Source organism: Oncorhynchus kisutch, linkage group LG5, assembly GCF_002021735.2.
Source record: "Oncorhynchus kisutch isolate 150728-3 linkage group LG5, Okis_V2, whole genome shotgun sequence".
NCBI lineage: Eukaryota > Metazoa > Chordata > Actinopteri > Salmoniformes > Salmonidae > Oncorhynchus > Oncorhynchus kisutch.
Window position 1 is genome coordinate 710,825 of NC_034178.2, and position 23,573 is coordinate 734,397.

At 51.3% G+C, this 23,573-nt stretch overlaps 1 protein-coding gene across 1 annotated transcript in view; it reads right to left on the bottom strand.

Moving 5' to 3' along the window:
- The window catches only part of LOC109890336 (BCL-6 corepressor), a gene marked incomplete in the record, with an annotated part of 70,781 nt that overhangs the window by 4,178 nt on the left and 43,030 nt on the right, over positions 1 to 23,573 (bottom strand). Inside the window, 3 exon segments of the mRNA XM_031823847.1 lie at positions 3,136 to 3,213; positions 14,139 to 14,284; positions 14,434 to 14,600. Coding sequence (XP_031679707.1) covers positions 3,136 to 3,213; positions 14,139 to 14,284; positions 14,434 to 14,600 — 391 coding nt within the window.

Sequence of the window (23,573 nt, forward strand, 5' to 3'; positions counted from 1 at the left end):
GGGAGGATAGAGGATAGAGGCAGAGGATAGAGGCAGAGGATAGAGGCAGAGGATAGAGGCAGAGATAGAGGGGAGTGGGAGAGGGGGAGGATAGAGGGAGAGGATAGAGGGAGAGGAGAGGATAGAGGGAGTGGAGAGGGGAGGATAGAGGGAGTGGAGAGGGGAGGATAGAGGGAGTGGAGAGGGGAGGATAGAGGGAGAGGATAGAGGGAGAGGATAGAGGCAGAGGATAGAGGCAGAGGATAGAGGGAGTGGGGAGGAAGTGGAGAGGGGAGGATAGAGGGAGAGGAGAGGATAGAGGGAGTGGAGAGGTAGAGGGAGTGGAGAGGGGAGGACAGAGGGAGTGGAGAGGAGAGGATAGAGGGAGTGGAAAGGAGAGGCTAGAGGGAGTGGAGAGGATAGAGGGAGTGGAAAGGAGAGGATTAGAGGAGAGGATAGAGGGAGAGGGTAGAGGGAGTGGAGAGGGTAGAGGGAGTGGAGAGGGGAGGGGAGAGGAGAGGGGAGGGTTGAGGGAGTGGAGAGGGGAGGGTTAGAGGGGAGTGGAGAGGGGAGGATAGAGGGAGTGGAGAGGGGAGGATAGAGGGAGAGGATAGAGGGAGTGGGAGGGGAGGATAGAGGGAGTGAGAGAGGAGGATAGGGGGAGTGGAGAGAGGAGGATAGGGGGAGTGAGAGAGGAGGATAGGGGGAGTGAGAGAGGAGGATAGGGGGAGTGAGAGAGGAGGATAGGGGGAGTGGAGAGAGGAGGATAGAGGGAGTGAGAGAGGAGGATAGGGGAGTGAGAGAGGAGGATAGGGGGAGTGGAGAGAGGAGGATAGAGGGAGTGGGAGGAGGAGGATAGAGGGAGTGGGAGAGGAGGGAATTTGCTTTCCTAACAGCTGGAGTGAGGCCCATTCTGTAGTAGCCTCCCCATCCCCCTCCTCTTCTCTCTGGAGCACAAACCTCCATAGCATCACTTGTTAAAACCGGAGACCTTTCCGCGTGGCATTGAGATTCACATATCTCAGTTGGTTGGAGCGCGGTGGGTGTTGGCAATGCGAAGGTTGCAAGTTGGATTTCAACATGGGCCATCAATATTGATCGTAAGCAATAAATGGGAGAAACTTGTGGTTTGGAGGCAGGAGGTGAGGTCGGCAGGAGGGAGGGTCGGCAGGAGGGGAGGTAGGCAGGCAGGAGAGTAGGGAGGCAGGAGAGTAGGGAGGCAGGAGAGTAGGGAGGCAGGAGGGGAGGTAGGCAGGAGGGGAGGGTAGGCAGGGAAGTAGGGAGGCAGGAGAGTAGGGAGGCAGGAGAGTAGGGAGGCAGGAGAGTAGGGAGGCAGGAGGTGAGGGTAGGCAGGAGAGTAGGTAGGCAGGAGAGTAGGGAGGCAGGAGAGTAGGGAGGCAGGAGAGTAGATAGGCAGGAGAGTAGGTAGGCAGGAGAGTAGGGAGGCAGGAGGAGTAGGGAGGCAGGATGGTTGAGGTAGGCAGGAGAGTAGGTAGGCAGGAGAGTAGGGGAGGCAGGAGAGTAGGGAGGCAGGAGAGTAGGGAGGCAGGAGGGAGGTAGGCAGGAGAGTCGGGAGGCAGGAGAGTAGGGAGGCAGGAGAGTAGGGAGGCAGGAGGTGAGGTAGGCAGGAGAGTAGGTAGGCAGGGAGAGTAGGTAGGCAGGAGAGTAGGGAGGTAGGAGAGTAGGGAGGCAGGAGAGTAGGGAGGCAGGAGAGTAGGGAGGCAGGAGAGTAGGGCGGCAGGAGGAGTAGGGAGGCAGGAGAGTAGGGAGGCAGGAGAGTAGGGAGGCAGGAGAGTAGGGAGGCAGGAGAGTAGGGGGGCAGGAGAGTAGGGAGGCAGGAGAGTAGGGAGGCAGGAGAGTAGGGAGGCAGGAGGTAGGGAGGCAGGAGAGTAGGTAGGCAGGAGAGTAGGGAGGCAGGGAGAGTAGGGGGCAGGAGAGTAGGGAGGCAGGAGAGTAGCGAGGCAGGAGAGTAGGGAGGCAGGCGGAGAGTAGGGAGGCAGGAGAGTAGGGAGGGTAGGAGGTGAGGTAGGCAGGAGAGTAGGTAGGCAGGAGAGTAGGGAGGCAGGAGAGTAGGGAGGCAGGAGAGTAGGGAGGCAGGAGAGTAGGGGGGCAGGAGAGTAGGGAGGCAGGAGAGTAGGGAGGCAGGAGAGTAGGGAGGCAGGAGAGTAGGGAGGGCAGGAGAGTAGGTAGGCAGGAGAGTAGGGAGGCAGGAGAGTAGGGAGGCAGGAGAGTAGGGAGGCAGGAGAGTAGGAAGGCAGGAGAGTAGGGGGGCAGGAGAGTAGGGAGGCAGGAGAGTAGGGAGGCAGGAGAGTAGGGAGGCAGGAGAGTAGGGAGGCAGGAGGTGAGGTAGGCAGGAGAGTAGGGAGGCAGGAGAGTAGGTAGGCAGGAGAGTAGGGAGGCAGGAGAGTTAGGGGGGCAGGAGAGTAGGGAGGCAGGAGAGTAGGAAGGCAGGAGAGTAGGGAGGCAGGAGAGTAGGGAGGCAGGAGAGTAGGGAGGCAGGAGAGTAGGGAGGCAGGAGGTGAGGTAGGCAGGAGAGTAGGTAGGCAGGAGAGTAGGGAGGCAGGAGAGTAGGGAGGCAGGAGAGTAGGTAGGCAGGAGAGTAGGGAGGCAGGAGAGTAGGGGGGCAGGAGAGTAGGGAGGCAGGAGAGTAGGGAGGCAGGAGAGTAGGGAGGCAGGAGAGTAGGGAGGCAGGAGGTGAGGTAGGCAGGAGAGTAGGTAGGCAGGAGAGTAGGGAGGCAGGAGAGTAGGGAGGCAGGAGAGTAGGGAGGCAGGAGAGTAGGGAGTCAGGAGAGTAGGGAGGCAGGAGAGTAGGTAGGCAGGAGGTGAGGTAGGCACAAAAGCGTAGCTCGCTCCGTAGCTGGGAGGGAAAAATCTAGCGGATACAAGAGAAGCCACTGTTCTCTTTTTCTGATGTTGTCCTTCTGAATCAATGCTGGTCTCCTCCGAGAAGACTCCCACAGAGATTTACCTGAGGGTCTGTCTTCTTCCTGCTGGTCCTTTCTCTCCCTCTCTTCTCCTGTGTGTGTGTGTGTGTGTGTGTGTGTGTGTGTGTGTGTGTGAGTGTGTGTGTGTGTGTGTGTGTGTGTGTGTGTGTGTGTGTGTGTTGTGTGTGTGTGTGTGTTGTGTGTGTGTGTGTGTGTGTGTGTGTGTACTCACCACACACAGCGCTGCCGTAAAACTCCCAGTAGATGCCTTCGTCAGTGTCTTCACGCCCCTTCAGGTCGGAAAAATACTCTAGAGAGACAGAGACACGGTACAGCTATAAACAGAGACAGAGCAGAGAGAGAGACACAGTACAGCTATAAACAGGGACAGTGCAGAGAGAGAGAGACACGGTACAGCTATAAACAGGGACAGAGCAGAGAGAGACACAGTACAGCTATAAACAGGGACAGAGCAGAGAGAGACACGGTACAGCTATAAACAGGGACAGAGCAGAGAGAGAGACACGGTACAGCTATAAACAGGGACAGAGCAGAGAGAGAGACACGGTACAGCTATAACAGAGACAGAGCAGAGAGAGAGACACGGTACAGCTATAAACAGGGACAGAGCAGAGAGAGAGACACGGTACAGCTATAAACAGGGACAGAGCAGAGAGAGAGACACGGTACAGCTATAAACAGGGACAGAGCAGAGAGAGAGACACGGTACAGCTATAAACAGGGACAGAGCAGAGAGAGAGACACGGTTACAGCTATAAACAGGGACAGAACAGAGAGAGACACGGTACAGCTATAAACAGGGACAGAGCAGAGAGAGAGACACGGTACAGCTATAAACAGGGACAGAGCAGAGAGAGAGACACAGTACAGCTATAAACAGGGACAGAGCAGAGAGAGAGACACAGTACAGCTATAAACAGGGACAGAGCAGAGAGAGAGACACAGTACAGCTATTAAACAGGGACAGAGCAGAGAGAGAGACACGGTACAGCTATAAACAGGGACAGAGCAGAGAGAGAGACACAGTACAGCTATAAACAGGGACAAGAGCAGAGAGAGAGACACAGTACAGCTATAAACAGGGACAGTGCAGAGAGAGACACGGTACAGCTATAAACAGGGACAGAGCAGAGAGGAGAGAGAGAGGAGAGAGACACGGTACAGCTATAACAGGGACAGAGCAGAGAGAAGAGACACGGTACAGCTATAAACAGGGACAGAGCAGAGAGAGACACGGTTACAGCTATAAACAGTGACAGAGCAGAGAGAGACACGGTACAGCTATAAACAGGGACAGAGCAGAGAGAGAGAGACACGGTACAGCTATAAACAGGGACAGAGCAGAGAGAGAGACACGGTACAGCTATAAACAGGGACAGAGCAGAGAGAGAGACACGGTACAGCTATAAACAGGGACAGAGCAGAGAGAGAGACACGGTACAGCTATAAACAGGTACAGAGCAGAGAGAGACACGGTACAGCTATAAACAGGGACAGAGCAGAGAGAGAGACACGGTACAGCTATAAACAGGGACAGAGCAGAGAGAGAGACATGGTACATCTATAAACAGGGACAGAGCAGAGAGAGAGACACGGTACAGCTATAAACAGGGACAGAGCAGAGAGAGACACGGTACAGCTATAAACAGGGACAGAGCAGAGAGAGAGACACAGTACAGCTATAAACAGGGACAGAGCAGAGAGAGACACGGTACAGCTATAAACAGGTACAGAGCAGAGAGAGACACGGTACAGCTATAAACAGGGACAGAGCAGAGAGAGACACGGTACAGCTATAAACAGGTACAGAGCAGAGAGAGACACGGTACAGCTATAAACAGGGACAGAGCAGAGAGAGAGACATGGTACATCTATAAACAGGGACAGAGCAGAGAGAGAGACACGGTACAGCTATAAACAGGTACAGAGCAGAGAGAGACATGGTACAGCTATAAACAGGGACAGAGCAGAGAGAGAGACATGGTACAGCTATAAACAGGGACAGAGCAGAGAGAGAGACATGGTACAGCTATAAACAGGGACAGAGCAGAGAGAGAGACATGGTACAGCTATAAACAGGGACAGAGCAGAGAGAGAGACACGGTACAGCTATAAACAGGGACAGAGCAGAGAGAGAGACACGGTACAGCTATAAACAGGGACAGTGCAGAGAGAGAGACACGGTACAGCTATAAACAGGGACAGAGCAGAGAGAGAGACACGGTACAGCTATAAACAGGGACAGAGCAGAGAGAGAGACACGGTACAGCTATAAACAGGGACAGTGCAGAGAGAGAGACACGGTACAGCTATAAACAGGGACAGAGCAGAGAGAGAGACACGGTACAGCTATAAACAGGGACAGAGCAGAGAGAGACACGGTACAGCTATAAACAGGGACAGAGCAGAGAGAGACACGGTACAGCTATAAACAGGGACAGAGCAGAGAGAGACACGGTACAGCTATAAACAGGGACAGAGCAGAGAGAGAGACATGGTACAGCTATAAACAGGGACAGAGCAGAGAGAGACACGGTACAGCTATAAACAGGGACAGAGCAGAGAGAGAGACATGGTACATCTATAAACAGGGACAGAGCAGAGAGAGAGACACGGTACAGCTATAAACAGGGACAGAGCAGAGAGAGACACAGTACAGCTATAAACAGGGACAGAGCAGAGAGAGAGACACGGTACAGCTATAAACAGGGACAGAGCAGAGAGAGACACGGTACAGCTATAAACAGGGACAGAGCAGAGAGAGAGACACGGTACAGCTATAAACAGGGACAGAGCAGAGAGAATGAGAGAAAGAGATGCATATTTTTGTAGAGACGTCTGGCTCTGCATTGGTGAGAGACAGTTAAAAAATCAGTTAACCACCTAACTGAGGAACTCAATTTAACCTTGCGCAATACCCTAGATGCAGTTGCACCCCTAAAAACTAAAACATTTCTCATAAGAAACTAGCTCCCTGGTACACAGAAAATACCCGAGCTCTGAAGCAAGCTTCCAGAAAATTGGAACGGAAATGGCGCCACACAAAACTGGAAGTCTTCCGACTAGCTTGGAAGGACGGTACCGTGCAGTACCGTAGAGCCCTTACTGCTGCTCGATCATCCTATTTTTCTAACTTAATTGAGGAAAATAAGAACAATCCGAAATTCCTTTTGATACTGTCGCAAAACTAACTAAAAAGCAGCAGTCCCCAAGAGAGGATGACTTTCACTTTAGCAGTGATAAATTCATGAACTTCTTTGAGGAAAAGATTATGATTATTAGAAAGCAAATTACGGACTCCTCTTTAAATCTGCGTATTCCTTCAAAGCTCAGTTGTCCTGAGTCTGCACAACTCTCCCAGGACCTAGGATCAAGAGAGACGCTCAAGTGTTTTAGTAATATATCTCTTGACACAATGATGAAAATAATCATGGCCTCTAAACCTTCAAGCTGCATACTGGACCCTATTCCAACTAAACAACTGAAAGAGCTGCTTCCTGTGCTTGGCCCTCCTATGTTGAACATAATAAACGGCTCTCTATCCACCGGATGTGTACCAAACTCACTAAAAGTGGCAGTAATAAATCCTCTCTTGAAAAAGTCAAACCTTGATCCAGAAAATATAAAAAACTATCGGCCTATATCGAATCTTCCATTCCTCTCAAAAATGTTAGAAAAGGCTGTTGCGCAGCAACTTACTGCCTTCCTGAAGACAAACAATGTATACGAAATGCTTCAGTCTGGTTTTAGACCCCATCATAGCACTGAGACGGCACTTGTGAAGGTGGTAATTTACATTTTAATGGCATCGGACCGAGGCTCTGCATCTGTCCTCGTGCTCCTAGACCTTAGTGCTGCTTTTGATACCATCGATCACCACATTCTTTTGGAGAGATTGGAAACCCAAATTTGGTCTACACGGACAAGTTCTGGCCTGGTTTAGATCTTATCTGTCGGAAAGATATCAGTTTGTCTCTGTGAATGGTTTGCCTCTGACAAATCAACTGTAAATTTCGGTGTTCCTCAAGGTTCCGTTTTAGGACCACTATTGTTTTCACTATATATTTTACCTCTTGGGGACGTTATTCGAAAACATAATGTTAACTTTCACTGCTATGCGGATGACACACAGCTGTACATTTCAATGAAACATGGTGAAGCCCCAAAATTGCCCTTGCTAGAAGCATGTGTTTCAGACATAAGGAAGTAGATGGCTGCAAACGTTCTACTTTTAAACTCGGACAAAACAGAGATGCTTGTTCTAGGTCCCAAGAAACAAAGAGATCTTCTGTTGAATCTGACAATGAATCTTAATGGTTGTACAGTCGTCTCAAATAAAACTGTGAAGGACCGCGGCATTACTCTGGACCCTGATCTCTCTTTTGAAAAACATATCAAGACCATTTCAAGGACAGCTTTTTTCCATCTACGTAACATTGCAAAAATCAGAAACTTTCTGTCCAAAAATGATGCAGAAAAATTTATCCATGCTTTTGTCACTTCTAGGTTAGACTACTGCAATGCTCTACTTTCCGGCTACCCGGATAAAGCACTAAATAAACTTCAGTTGGTGCTAAATACGGCTGCTAGAATCCTGACTAGAACCAAAAAATGTGATCATATTACTCCAGTGCTAGCCTCTCTACACTGGCTTCCTGTCAAAGCAAGGGCTGATTTCAAGGTTTTACTGCTAACCTACAAAGCATTACATGGGCTTGCTCCTACCTATCTCTCTGATTTGGTCCTGCCGTACATACCTACACGTACGCTACGGTCACAAGACGCAGGCCTCCTAATTGTCCCTAGAATTGCTAAGCAAACAGCTGGAGGCAGGGCTTTCTCCTATAGAGCTCCATTTTTATGGAACGGTCTGCCTACCCATGTCAGAGACGCAAACTCGGTCTCAACCTTTAAGTCTTTACTGAAGACTCATCTCTTCAGTGGGTCATATGATTGAGTGTAGTCTGGCCCAGGAGTGGGAAGGTGAACGGAAAGGCTCTGGAGCAACGAACCGCCCTTGCTGTCTCTGCCTGGCCGGTTCCCCTCTTTCCACTGGGATTCTCTGCCTCTAACCCTATAACAGGGGCTGAGTCACTGGCTTACTGGGGCTCTCTCATGCCGTTCCTGGAAGGGGTGCATCACCTGAGTGGGTTGATTCACTGATGTGGTCATCCTGTCTGGGTTGGCGCCCCCCCTTGGGTTGTGCCATGGTGGAGATCTTTGTGGGCTATACTCGGCCCTGTCTCAGGATGGTAAGTTGGTGGTTGAAGATATCCCTCTAGTGGTGTGGGGGCTGTGCTTTGGCAAAGTGGGTGGGGTTATATCCTTCCTGTTTGGCCCTGTCCGGGGGTGTCCTCGGATGGGTCCACAGTGTCTCCTGACCCCTCCTGTCTCAGCCTCCAGTATTTATGCTGCAGTAGTTTATGTGTCGGGGGGCTAGGGTCAGTTTGTTATATCTGGAGTACTTCTCCTGTCCTATTCGGTGTCCTGTGTGAATCTAAGTGTGCATTCTCTAATTCTCTCCTTCTCTCTCTCAGAGGACCTGAGCCCTAGGACCATGCCCCAGGATTACCTGACATGATGACTCCTTGCTGTCCCCAGTCCACCTGGCCGTGCTGCTGCTCCAGTTTCAACTGTTCCGCCTTCTTATTATTCGAACATGCTGATCATTTATGAACATTTGAACATCTTGGCCATGTTCTGTTATAATCTCCACCCGGCACAGCCAGAAGAGGACTGGCCACCCCACATAGCCTGGTTCCTCTCTAGGTTTCTTCCTAGGTTTTGGCCTTTCTAGGGAGTTTTTCCTAGCCACCGTGCTTCTACACCTGCATTGCTTGCTGTTTGGGGTTTTAGGCTGGGTTTCTGTACAGCACTTTGAGATATCAGCTGATGTACGAAGGGCTATATAAATACATTTGATTTGATTTGAGACAGTGATAAAAAGAAAGGAAAAAACAGAGGATAGAGAAAGCCGCTGCTGCAGATGAGAGGAAAAGTGGCCCTATAAACCTTCCCCCGCCCCCTAACCTGGCCCCCCACCCCCCAACCTGGCCCCCCATCCTGGCCCCCACCCCCCACCCTGGCCCCCCACCCCCAACATGGCCCCCACCCCCCACCCTGGCCCCCCACCCCCCAACCTGGCCCCCGCCCCCCAACCTGGCCCCCACCCCCACCCTGGCCCCCGCCCCCCACCCTGGCCCCCCACCCCCCACCCCCCACCCTGGCCCCCGCCCCCCACCTTGGCCCCCCACCCCCCAACCTGGCCCCCGCCCCCCACCCGGGCCCCCCACCTTGGCCCCCCCACCTTGGCCCCCCGCCCTCCCTGTTCACTCTGCCTCACGGTGGAACAGGCGGAGCGCGGCAGTGTGTGTCAGACATGCATCTCTAATCAGATTCCACTCGGGAGCCTTCAAAGCCGCTAGGGAGCCATGCGCGCTCTCACACACACACGTAAATCACCGGGTGTTCACTCCACCGAGTGTTCATTTAAAAACGGCTCCGGCTGCTTGGACAGCAGGTCACTATGTTTGCATTCTGTGTGTGTGTGTGTGTGTGTGTATGTTTATGTATGTGTTGTGTGTGTGCTTGCGCACAGGGAGCCGGTGTGGGAGCGGGGGCAGCTGTGCGGGGGCTTGGCGTTGGGTGGGTAGTGTGGCAGTGCCAGAGGCAGCAAGGGAGTGTTGTGCCAGCTACAGCCATTCAGGGATTCAGCAGTTAAGCCTCATTAAAAAACCCACGGAACGACAGAGAAAGAGAGAGAGGGAAAGAGAGAGGCAGAGAGGGAAAGGAGAGAGAGGCAGAGAGGGAAAGGAGAGAGAGGCAGAGAGGGAAAGGGAGAGGCAGAGAGGGAAAGGGAGAGGCAGAGAGGGAAAGGGAGAGGCAGAGAGGGAAAGGAGAGAGAGGCAGAGAGGGAAAGGAGGGAGAGGCAGAGAGGGAAAGGAGAGAGAGGCAGAGAGGGAAAGGAGAGAGAGGCAGAGAGGGGAAGGAGAGAGAGGCAGAGAGGGAAAGGAGAGAGAGGCAGAGAGGGAAAGGAGAGAGAGGCAGAGAGGGGAAGGAGAGAGAGGCAGAGAGGGAAAGGAGGGAGAGGCAGAGAGGGAAAGGAGGGAGAGGCAGAGAGGGAAAGGAGGGAGAGGCAGAGAGGGAAAGGAGAGAGAGGCAGAGAGGGAAAGGAGAGAGAGGCAGAGAGGGGAAGGAGAGAGAGGCAGAGAGGGGAAGGAGAGAAAGGAGAGAGAAAGAACGAGGCGAAGGAAAGTAAGAAAGTGTGTGTTGTTAGCTGCTGATTAGAGCTCCCAGGGAGAGAGAACACATTGGGGGAGGAGGTGGAAATCAGACTGGCAGGCAGCACATCCAGACAAACCTGACGATTTACCACGCCCCCCTTCTCTCTCTCCCTCTCTCTACTTCCTCTCGCTCCATCTTTCATTCTCTCTCTAGCTCCTTCACGCTTGCTCAGCCTCGTTCCAGTTCTCTCTGTCACACTATCCCCCCTCTATATTTCATTCTCTCTCTCTAGCCCTTCACACTCCCTCCATCTGTCTTTTAGTCGTACTCACTCTCTCCATTTCACACACTCACTGTTTCTAGCTTCCTTGCGCTTGCCGTGCCTTCCGCTCGCTCAGTCTCTAACGTGGTCTTACACAAAGCCTGGGAGTTGAGACGGAGAGAGGACGGGAACGAGAGCACGGAAGGAAGGATGAAGAGGCTATTACCCTGCAACGCCACTGAGTGTGTTCATTTGTTAGTGCTGGCTTGTTGTATATATGCCTCTCTGCAGTGTGTGTGTGTGTGTGTGTGTGTGTGTGTGTGTGTGTGTGTGTGTGTGTGTGTGTGTGTCAGCAGGGTTTAGCTGAGCACTGTGCTCCCCATAGCTCTAAATGACAGGCTGGCTCTGTGGCCGTGCTGCACTGTGGCCGTGCTGCTCTGTGGCCGTGCTGCTCTGTGGCCGCGCTGCTCTGTGGCCGTGCTGCTCTGTGGTTTGCGGGGGAAGCAGCCGTTTTAAATGCTAAGTGGGAAGTGGTGATTAGGGGAGGAGAGCGGAGGGAGAGAGGGAGAGCAGAGAAGAGAAGAAAAGAGAGGTGCATGGCTCTGATTGCTACCCCCGTCCACCCCTCCTTCTGCCCCCTCCTCTCCCCCGGCTCTCTGCTCTCCCTGGGTAATGTGGGTCACGATATTGCAGCACTCAGCGCTCAGGGCAGTATGTGTGTGTGTGTGTGTGTGTGTGTCAATGGAGATACTCTCTCTACCGACACACACCGCCTCTGTGTTACATCACCACCATACTTCCAGCTCCACACAGACACGGAAACACACAGCTATTTCAGATGTTGTCTTGTTTCCCTGCTCAGTCCAAGGCATTCGGGAACGAGGGATCTACCTCGCAAATAAACAAGATTAGGAAACAAAATCCCAGAGTATCCCTGTAGAAGGCCCAGAGGCCAGGGAGGGAAGGCCAGAGAGGGAGAGAGAGTCCAGAGATGGAGAGAGAGTCCAGAAAGGGAAGAACAGAGAGGGAAGAGAGTCCAGGGAGGGAAGAGAGAGAGGGAAGAGAGTCCAGGGAGGGAAGAGAGAGAAGAGAGTCCAGGGAGGGAAGGGAGAGAGGAGAGTCCAGGGAGGGAAGAGAGAGAAGAGAGTCCAGGGAGGGAAGAGAGTCCAGAGAGGGAAGAGAGTCCAGGGAGGGAAGAGAGAGAAGAGAGTCCAGGGAGGGAAGAGAGAGAGGAGAGTCCAGAGAGGGAAGAGAGAGAGGAGAGTCCAGGGAGGGAAGAGAGAGAGGAGAGTCCAGAGAGGGAGAGAGAGAAGAGAGTCCAGAGAGGGAAGAGAGAGAGGAGAGTCCAGAGAGGGAAGAGAGAGAGGAGAGTCCAGGGAGGGAAGAGAGAGAGGAGAGCCCAGGGAGGGAAGAGAGAGAGGAGAGGGAAGAGAGGGAAGAGAGAGAGGAGAGCCCAGGGAGGGAAGAGAGAGAGAGGAGAGCCCAGGGAGGGAAGAGAGAGAGGAGAGTCCAGAGAGGGAAGAGAGAGAGGAGAGTCCAGGGAGGGAAGAGAGAGAGGAGAGTCCAGAGAGGAAGAGAGAGAGGAGAGTCCAGGGAGGGAAGAGAGAGAGGAGAGTCCAGAGAGGGAAGAGAGAGAAGAGAGTCCAGAGAGGGAAGAGAGTCCAGGGAGGGAAGAGAGAGAGGAGAGCCCAGGGAGGGAAGAGAGAGAGGAGAGGGAAGAGAGGGAAGAGAGAGAGGAGAGCCAAGGGAGGGAAGAGAGAGAGGAGAGTCCAGAGAGGGAAGAGAGAGAAGAGAGTCCAGAGAGGGAAGAGAGAGAGGAGAGTCCAGAGAGGGAAGAGAGAGAGGAGAGGGAAGAGAGGGAAGAGAGAGAGGAGAGCCCAGAGAGGGAAGAGAGAGAGGAGAGCCCAGGGAGGGAAGAGAGAGAGGAGAGGGAAGAGAGGGAAGAGAGAGAAGAGAGTCCAGAGAGGGAAGAGAGAGAGGAGAGTCCAGAGAGGGAAGAGAGAGAGGAGAGTCCAGGGATGGAAGAGAGAGAGGAGAGTCCAGGGAGGGAAGAGAGAGAGGAGAGTCCAGGGAGGGAAGAGAGAGAGGAGAGTCCAGGGAGGGAAGAGAGAGAGGAGAGTCCAGAGAGGGACGAGAGAGAAGAGAGTCCAGAGAGGGAAGAGAGTCCAGGGAGGGAAGAGAGTCCAGGGAGGGAAGAGAGTCCAGGGAGGGAAGAGAGAGAGGAGAGTCCAGGGAGGGAAGAGAGAGAGGAGAGTCCAGGGAAGGAAGAGAGAGAGGAGAGTCCAGGGAGGGAAGAGAGAGAGGAGAGTCCAGGGAGGGAAGAGAGAGAGGAGAGTCCAGGAAGGGAAGAGAGAGAGGAGAGTCCAGAGAGGGAAGAGAGTCCAGGGAGGGAAGAGAGTCCAGGGAGGGAAGAGAGAGAGGAGAGTCCAGGGAGGGAAGAGAGAGAGGAGAGTCCAGTGAGGGAAGAGAGAGGAGAGGGAGGAGAAGACAGGGAGGGAGGAGCGGAGAGGACAAGGAGGGAGGGAGTGCTCCTAGTGGGTTCTGGGGTGCTCCTAGTGGGCAGGCTTATGTAAAATAGTATCAACTCATCAACACTTGAGGATTAGTGAGTGGAGAGAGGCAGAGAGGGCTGGAGCTGAAGCAGCACTGTGGGCCACCGTGGAATTGAGCTGAAGGGGGAAATTCTAATCCCCCTTTTTGCCTAAATGAATTGGATTTGTGGTGCGTTTTCTCTCTCTGGGAAGTACAGATCAGGTTAGGTGAGTGGAGTGAACTAGGCACCGTTTGACAATCGCTGCTGGAGAGTGTATAAGAGGAGGAAAGTGTGTGTGTGTGTGTGTGTGTGTGTGTGTGTGTGTGTGTGTGTGTGTGTGTGTGTGTGTGTGTGTGTGTGTGTGTGTGTGTGTGTGTGTGTGTGTGTGTGTGTGTGTGTGTGTGTGTGGGAGGGAGGGAGAGAGAGCGTGTGCGCCAGAGCAGGGCTGATTAATAATGACCTGAATAGCCGGGGAGGAGAACGGATGGAGGGAGGAAGAGAGGGAGGAAGAGAGAGAGGGAGGGAGGGAGAGAGGAAGAGAGAGAGAGGGAGGGAGGAAGAGAGAGAGAGGGAGGGAGGAAGAGAGAGAGAGGGAGGGAGGAAGAGAGAGAGAGGGAGGAAGAGAGAGAGGGATGCTAGCTCACTGCGGTTCTCTCAAGCACTCAATGGAACGCTGTCCTCTACTTCCCCTTGGTATATCTCCTCACCATCCATTTAAACTGTGTGTGTGTCTGTCTGTGTGTTTGTGTGTGTGTGTGTGTAATGAGGCTGTCCCTATCCTGGCCCCCAGAAACCGCTGTGTTGGGCCAGAGCCAGAACACATGTAGGCAAAGCCGTGTTTTGAAAATTCGTCATTGGCTTTGATACACCGATTGGTTAGCGATGATCCAATCGCCGGTGACTTGTTTTTGTACAACAACCCTCATTTTTACATCCCCAACAACGACCTCCCTGACGGCAGTCTCTGACTGAAGTATGTAGTGAACATAGAACAGTGGAAGTATTCCGTTTGAGTCGTCAGGCAACCTCTCTCCCCCTCACTGCACCGCTCACAAGGGCCAGCCCTTAGAGGATGACCCCTCTACAGCTGTTGCTAAGTAACCTGATAGTGGGGTAACGCGGGCAACTCCCAAGGATGATACTGTGTCCTCCACAGATGAGGAACACACACACACCATCTCTAAAGCTGTCTCACCAGAGAGGAATCCCTCCATGCCGTGGGAGTGTGTCATGCGGAGGAGGCTGCGGCCAGAGTACGTAGCCAGGGTTGGGTCAGCTCCGTAGGACAGCAGCAGACGGACCACTTCCAGATGGTCATTCTCCACCGCGTCATGGAGGGGCCTGGGGGGGAGGGAGACAGACACGCCACACATACACTCGCGTTATGTACAGAGCCTTGGAAGGCAATTGTCCATGTCCATATGTCTGGCCTGTGTGTTAGTGAGAGAGAAAGTGAGTGTCCATGCTTAAGTGTGTGTGTGTGTGTCTACCTGGTGCCTTCCTGGGCGCTACAGTTGACGTCGGCACCGTGCTCCAGCAGGTGCTGAGTGATAGCAAGCCAGCCACGTGCACATGCCTCGTGCAACGCACAGTAGCCCGCGTTGTCACGGTGATTGACGTCACACACCCCGTTCTCCAGGCAGTACAGCACTACATCCTAGATAGGCCACAGAGAACAGAGGGGTTAGGGTCTCCACAGACAGGAGACAGAGGGGTTAGGGTCTCCACAGACAGGGAACAGAGGGGTTAGGGTCTCCACAGACAGGGGACAGAGGGGTTAGGGCCTCCACAGACAGGGAACAGAGGGGTTAGGGTCTCCACAGACAGGGGACAGAGGGGTTAGGGTCTCCACAGACAGGAGACCGAGGGGTTAGGGTCTCCACAGACAGGAGACCGAGGGGTTAGGGTCTCCACAGACAGGAGACCGAGGGGTTAGGGTCTCCACAGAGAGGAGACCGAGGGGTTAGGGTCTCCACAGACAGGAGACCGAGGGAGACCGAGGGGTTAGGGTCCCCACAGACAGGAGACCGAGGGGTTAGGGTCTCCACAGACAGGAGACCGAGGGGTTAGGTTCTCCACAGACAGGAGACCGAGGGAGACCGAGGGGTTAGGGTCTCCACAGACAGGAGACCGAGGGGTTAGGGTCTCCACAGACAGGAGACAGAGGGGTTAGCGTCTCCACAGACAGGAGACCGAGGGGTTAGGGTCTCCACAAACAGAAGACCGAGGGGTTAGGGTCTCCACAGACAGGAGACCAGGGGTTAGGGTCTCCACAGACAGGAGACCGAGGGGTTAGGGTCTCCACAGACAGGAGACTGAGGGGTTAGGGTCTCCACAGACAGGGGACCGAGGGGTTAGGGTCTCCACAGACAGGAGACAGAGGGGTTAGGGTCTCCACAGACAGGGAACAGAGGGGTTAGGGTCTCCACAGACAGGAGACAGAGGGGTTAGGGTCTCCACAGACAGGAGACAGAGGGGTTAGGGTCTCCACAGACAGGAGACAGAGGGGTTAGGGTCTCCACAGACAGGAGACAGAGGGGTTAGGGTCTGCACAGACAGGGAACAGAGGGGTTAGGGTCTCCACAGACAGGGGACTGAGGGGTTAGGGTCTCCACAAACAGGAGACAAAGGGGTTAGGGTCTCCACAGACAGGAGACAGAGGGGTTAGGGTCTCCACAGACAGGAGACAGAGGGGTTAGGGTCTCCACAGACAGGAGACAGAGGGGTTAGGGTCTCCACAGACAGGGGACCAAGGGGTTAGGGTCTCCACAGACAGGAGACAGAGGGGTTAGGGTCTCCACAGACAGGGGACTGAGGGGTTAGGGAAGTTCATAGGGTTCTGAAAGGAATACGATGCTTTAGTCCACATCTTCCAGTTCCATTCAAAATTCCATTTAATTCAATGAAGCTTAAAAGAAACAGATACACACTGAGAAGGGTGAAATTCATCAACAGCCGTAGGAAGTTAGATTTAGATCAAACAGATGACACATTTGAATGAGAACAATCTCTTGGGTTCATTCTAAGATCCAACTTAACCCTAGACCCCCTGTTATTCCTCAGTATAATACCTACTACACTATCTGTATCAGACTGACTCAACCCTACCTAGACCCCCTGTTATTCCTCAGTATAATACCTACTACACTATCTGTATCAGACTGACTCAACCCTACCTAGACCCCCTGTTATTCCTCAGTATAATACCTACTACACTATCTGTATCAGACTGACTCAACCCTACCTAGACCCCCTGTTATTCCTCAGTATAATACCTACTACACTATCTGTATCAGACTGACTCAACCCTACCTAGACCCCCTGTTATTCCTCAGTATAATACCTACTACACTATCTGTATCAGACTGACTCAACCCTACCTAGACCCCCTGTTATTCCTCAGTATAATACCTACTACACTATCTGTATCAGACTGACTCAACCCTACCTAGACCCCCTGTTATTCCTCAGTATAATACCTACTACACTATCTGTATCAGACTGACTCAACCCTACCAAGACCCCCTGTTATTCCTCAGTATAATACCTACTACACTATCTGTATCAGACTGACTCAACCCTACCAAGACCCCCTGTTATTCCTCAGTATAATACCTACTACACTATCTGTATCAGACTGACTCAACCCTACCAAGACCCCCTGTTATTCCTCAGTATAATACCTACTACACTATCTGTATCAGACTGACTCAACCCTACCTAGACCCCCTGTTATTCCTCAGTATAATACCTACTACACTATCTGTATCAGACTGACTCAACCCTACCTAGACCCCCTGTTATTCCTCAGTATAATACCTACTACACTAACTGTATCAGACTGACTCAACCCTACCTAGACCCCCTGTTATTCCTCAGTATAATACCTACTACACTATCTGTATCAGACTGACTCAACCCTACCTAGACCCCGTGTTATTCCTCAGTATAATACCTACTACACTATCTGTATCAGACTGACTCAACCCTACCTAGACCCCCTGTTATTCCTCAGTATAATACCTACTACACTATCTGTATCAGACTGACTCAACCCTACCTAGACCCCCTGTTATTCCTCAGTATAATACCTACTACACTATCTGTATCAGACTGACTCAACCCTACCTAGACCCCGTGTTATTCCTCAGTATAGTACCTTCTACACTATCTGTATCAGACTTACTCAACCCTACCAAGACCCTGTGTTACTCCTCAGTATAGTACATACTACACTATCTGTATCAGACTGACTCAACCCTACCTAGACCCCGTGTTATTCCTCAGGATAGTACCTACTACACTATCTGTATCAGACTGACTCAACCCTACCAAGACCCCGTGTTACTCCTCAGTATAGTACATACTACACTATCTGTATCAGACTGACTCAACCCTACCTAGACCCTGTGTTATTCCTCAGGATAGTACATACTACACTATCTGTATCAGACTGACTCAACCCTACCTAGACCCTCTTAGCCAGTCCTAATATCAAGTACATACTACACTATCTGTATCAGACTGACTCAACCCTACCTAGACCCTCTTAGCCAGTCCTAATATCAAGTACATACTACACTATCTGTATCAGACTGACTCAACACTACCTAGACCCTCTTAGCCAGTCCTTCTAATATCAGAAGATGGTGTCCAAGAGAGATCGAACTGGAACTGGTCCAGAGAACTGGATCTGTGCGGTTCTCATCCCTCATCCTCTCAACCAGGGCAGTGGAAGGTAAGCCATTACAGGAGCCTCCGCTCTGATTCCCATCTCTATGCAAATGCTGTGGAGTGGTCGCCGAGCCTTTCATTTTTCAATAAGTCTTATCAAACGGCTGCCTGGGCGGCTCAAAATAGCCCAGTCAATCTGTCCCTCCTGAACGGTCCCATATATTTCCTACTAACATCTGGGTAATGGATTTGGATGGCTGTGTGTGATGGCTCAGGCTGGCCAGTTATGGACCATATCCACAATGGCTGCGCAGTTGCTCCTAAAAACCTGGGATTCTGAGCCACTGGAGAGTATGTTTGAGCCGGAATGCCTCCTAGATCCTTTAAACCAACAGCAGGGAAGCAGGGGCCATTAAATTGTTTCTCCCCACCCAGCTCCATTCAGTAAAGGGGATTAAACCAAATTGAATTCAGGTTTGGAATTTTTTTTAAACGGCCAATTCTTTTTTCAATTGAGGAGGGATTCAATTTCAATTCACTTACTTTCAATTTCTGTGCCTTAAGAGGATACTTCGTGATTTTGGCAATGAGGCCCTTCATTTACTTCCCCAGCCTCAGATGAACCAGTTGTATGTTTGAGTCCAGTATGAAGGACGTTAGAGGTAGACACTTCTAGGCATTGCGATAACTCTAGTTGGCAATTACAGTTGCGCTAGTTAGCAACTTAGTTCAAACCGCATGCGGAGACATATACATGGTATCCACGAGTTCTTCTGACTCCTGGGAAACATTGCCAAAATCCTGAAGTATCTCTTTAACATGACTCATGTCATGAGTCACAGTGGCAAAGAATTGGAATGAATTGCAATTCTATAGACAGTTTGCTGACTCCAAGGCCTGACCAAAGCAAGGTGACTATGGCTAACACAATGAGAATATTTGTTTGATTTTTTTACCTTCATTAAAACTAGGCAAGTCAGCTAAGAACAAATACTTATTTACAATGATGGCCTACCAAGTGGCACAACGCCTCCTGCGGGGACGGGGGCTGGGATTAAAAATGTAAATATAGGACAAAACACACATCACGACGAGACACCATGACATAAAGAGAGACCTAAGACAACAACATAGCAAGGCATATGAATGTATATACCTAAAAAGTCCTCGATAACGGAAATATGTAGTCCTGTAGTATATTGTTAATGATAGAATGAGAACAGCAGAATAAAGCCAATAAGCATCAAGTCGACAGCAGTCTCTCTTCTGTCTATGTGCTCATTTACCTGTGTCAGACAGCGCTGACAACCCTTCCAGTCAGCCCAGTGTGGCTAGCATCAAACCACACACACCCTTCCAGTCAGCCCAGTGTGGCTAGCATCAAACCACACACACCCTTCCAGTCAGCCCAGTGTGGCTAGCATCAAACCACACACACCCTTCCAGTCAGCCTTCCAGTCAGCCCAGTGTGGCTAGCATCAAACCACACACACAACCCCAGACAAACAGAAGGAACCAGGGTAGCGAAGCGTGGAAAGAGAGGTCCAGAGAAAGAGAGTGAGAAAGATAGAGACAAGCAGCAGCGCTCCACAGAGAGCAGAAACAGACATTAGCATTCAGCTAGCGTAGTGCAGCTTTGACGTGCCCTCCCTCCCGACCCGTATTCATAGAATTCATTCACAGCTCCCCACCGCGGTGCTGGGAGCTGAGCGCACACACACACACACATACACAGAGAGAGTGTATGTATCTTTAGATACAGCGTGGTCATGTGGCTGCCGTGGAAACAAATTAGTCCAACTCCTGCTACTGCCAGTGCCGTGGCAACTTATGCGCTAAACAGCGAGAGTTGGCATTGCGGTTGGCATGCCTGGTGGACAACAAAATAGACCATAACACAGTACACAGTGTTCAAACGACCAGCATCCCCCACTCTTCTTAAATGGACTCTTCTCCAAAAAACAGCTCACCAACAGAGCTCAAACATACAGTCCCTCTACATTCAAACACACTACTTCAACTCCAACACTTCAGCGCTGAAAGCAAACGGTGTCCTCCGCCTCGTACCGTGGCGCTGCCGCCACCAGTCTACTACCGTGGTGCTGCCGCCACCAGTCTACTACCGTGGCGCTGCCGCCACCAGTCTACTACCGTGGCGCTGCCGCCACCAGTCTACTACCGTGGCGCTGCCGCCACCAGTCTACTACCGTGGTAGTTACTAGTCTACTACCGTGGTGCTGCCTCCACCAGTCTACTACTGTGGCGCTGCCGTCACCAGTCTACTACCGTGGTAGTTACTAGTCTACTACCGTGAAGCAGCCGCCACCAGTCTACTACCGTGGTAGTTACCAGTCTACTACCGTGGCGCTGCCGTCACCAGTCTACTACCGTGGTAGTTACCAGTCTACTACCATGGCGCAGCCGCCACCTGTCTACTACCGTGGTAGTTACTAGTCTACTACTGTGGTGTGGTAGCTACTAGTCTACTACGGTGGTGTGGTAGCTACTAGTCTACTACGGTGGTGTGGTAGCTACTAGTCTACTACGGTGGTGTGGTAGCTACTAGTCTACTACGGTGGTGTGGTAGTTACTAGTCTACTACCTTGGCGCAGCTGCCACCAGTCTACTACCGTGGTAGTTACTAGTCTACTACTGTGGTGTGGTAGCTACTAGTCTACTACGGTGGTGTGGTAGCTACTAGTCTACTACGGTGGTGTGGTAGCTACTAGTCTACTACGGTGGTGTGGTAGCTACTAGTCTACTACGGTGGTGTGGTAGCTACTAGTCTACTACTGTGGGGTGGTAGCTACTAGTCTACTACTGTGGTGTGGTAGCTACTAGTCTACTACTGTGTTGTGGTAGCTACTAGTCTACTACGGTGGTGTGGTAGCTCCTAGTCTACTACTGTGGTGTGGTAGCTACTAGTCTACTACTGTGGTGTGGTAGCTACTAGTCTACTACTGTGTTGTGGTAGCTACTAGTCTACTACTGTGTTGTGGTAGCTACTAGTCTACTACTGTGGTGTGGTAGCTACTAGTCTACTACTGTGGTGTGGTAGCTACTAGTCTACTACTGTGGTGTGGTAGCTACTAGTCTACTACTGTGGTGTGGTAGCTACTAGTCTACTACTGTGGTGTGGTAGCTACTAGTCTACTACTGTGTTGTGGTAGCTACTAGTCTACTACTGTGGTGTGGTAGCTACTAGTCTACTACTGTGTTGTGGTAGCTACTAGTCTACTACTGTGGTGTGGTAGCTACTAGTCTACTACTGTGTTGTGGTAGCTACTAGTCTACTACTGTGGTGTGGTAGCTACTAGTCTACTACTGTGGTGTGGTAGCTACTAGTCTACTATTGTGGCGTGGTAGCTACTAGTCTACTACTGTGGTGTGGTAGCTACTAGTCTACTACTGTGGTGTGGTAGCTACTAGTCTACTACTGTGGCGTGGTAGCTACTAGTCTACTACTGTGGTGTGGTAGCTACTAGGCCCAATTCTGCTATGAACGTGTACATGGTACAGTTCCACATATTAAAAGCACAGCGGGCTGTAGTGAGCTGTGGAGGTCTGTCTGTTTTCCAGCCGGCTGGTCGGTCGGTGGAGCTAAGCGGGGCATTAAACACATGATAAAGCACAGCTTTAATGGCCGCCAGAGGAGAGGAGCACAGTGGAGAGCACAGGGTTGTTGATTTCCTTCCCACCGCAGTAAAACACCCACCTACCGCTCATCTTTCATAGTTCCTCTTTCATCTCTTCCTCCTCATGGCGGATGGCCTTCCAGCTCCCCCCCCACGCAGACTGTTAACCCTATAGCTACTCTATCACCTAGAGAACACAACCACACCACACACTACCTACCTAACTCACTCTCATACAGTAATGATAGACAGGTCTCACAAAGAAGTGTTGTTTCTCATCTACTAACACTTGACAGACTGGGACACACACGCACACTCGGACAAACACACACGCTACACAGGCATACTGTCCATTTTTCACTGTGTCCTAAGCGTCATCTAGGCCGGCGCCGTTTAGATAATCAGGAAGTGAAAAACAACAGCGTGGTTTAGAGCTCTCTCTGATGCTGGTTCTAATTTTACCCTGCATTCACCAGCAGACAAAGACTAGGAGACCACACAGTGTATTACGATGGAGAGAAAAGAACAGAGCAGGGAGAAGAGGAGGAAAAAGAGGGGGAGAGGAGCGTGAAAAGGCCGGGGCACACTAAGTGGAGCTTTTAATTGAGCGGGCGTGATCTCTCCTTTCTCCCTCTCGTTTCTCTGGCTTTTTTCATGTACTCATCCAGCCAGTGAGTGGGACTACAGCGTTGAAGGGGGAGTGTGGCGAGAGAGGAGGGGGAGGGGGGGTGTCGAGAGAGCAGTGGGGGGCCTGGGGATATGGAGAGGATGTGTGTGTGTGTGTGTGTGTGTGCGCGCACCGCACTGGGGATGTGTCTGAATGGCTTTGTCTCTGAGGTCTGGCAGACAGACAAGAGAGGAGGATACGAGCTGCGATAACGCCCTACAGCACTCTCACATAAGGGCCTGTGTGTGTGTGAGAGAGAGAGAGCGAGCGGGTGAAAGAGATGGCGTGAGCATGCATTTTTAGAGGGCAGAGCTATAGGTGTTTGTTAGCCTTTATGAGTGTCTGTATTGAATGTGCTGCACGTGTGTTTTTAAAGGTCATTCGTGTGAACTCTTGAGGAAGTAAAACCTCCAGTGTTTTTTATGGATAGCATGTGTGAGGACAATCAGTTACTTTGGACACGTAAGCATGCAAATGAGTACAATTAGGTGTGCCCATCCCGGTGTGTGTTATTAGTTCTGGCAGGTATAGGACAAAGCCTTGACTCATTTTCAACCCAGCCTCATTAACATATCCCACAACCCAGCCTCGGCACAGCAGGATTGTGAAGAGAGAGAGAGAGAGAGAAAGAAAGAGAGAGAGAGCGATAGAAATAAAAAGAAAGAGAGAGACCACTTATGTGTTGCGACACGCATCGCAAAGACTAAAGGATTCTGAAATATGCAGGAAGTGAGTGTGTGTGTGCATGTCAAAGGGCTTTTGGCTGGTCCCCGTGTAGCTCAGTTGGTAGAGCATTGTGGGTTCCATTCCTACGGAGGACCAGTAAAATTAAAATACACAAATATTATATTAAACGTATGCAAGTCACTCTGGATAAGCGTTTGCTAAATGACTCAAATGTAAGAGCGACAGCCGGCAGGGCTGTGTGTGTGTTGAGTGGAGACGCACTGTGTTGAGTGTGTGTTTGTATGGCGCTGCTAGCTGGTCGGTGACAAGCGAGTGACAACACAAAGACAGGAGGACCAGTCTCAGTACTATGCACTTTCTATCCTTCCCTCACCTCCTTCCCTCACCTCCTTCCATCCATGAACATTGACCTCACCTACATGACAGAAGCAAGCAACATGGTGGATCCTATCGCTTATTTTAATGGCAAACAAAGTCACAAATGATCTAGATATTCCCTATTTAACAAATACACCCAATTCATCTGAATAAATTAGACAAAGTCAAACAGCTGAATAAAATCTAAATACTATTAGTGGTGAACTGATAGCTGCTCTCTCCCAGTTATAATAATGAATAGATGCTGTGATCAGAGAGACTATGGAAATGGCTGCATGACCAAAGTCAACCATCCAAGCAGATAAAAACAACAGTCTCTTGCAACCACAGTAAGAAGCACAAACCAACGCCATGCCTCACCACAGATCCTCATTCCACTCACAAACACTGCACTCCAAAACCACACACAAATATACAAGACTCACTGTAGATATATACATCACCCACACCCACACACACACACACGCGCACGGAATTGAGATTCTGCACTGCTGCCGGAGTGATATGCCAAAATCCGAGTGTGAATTTGCATGCGTGTGGTGTGAGTGTGCTGTGAGTGTGGTGAGTGTGCTGTGAGTGAGTGCGTGTG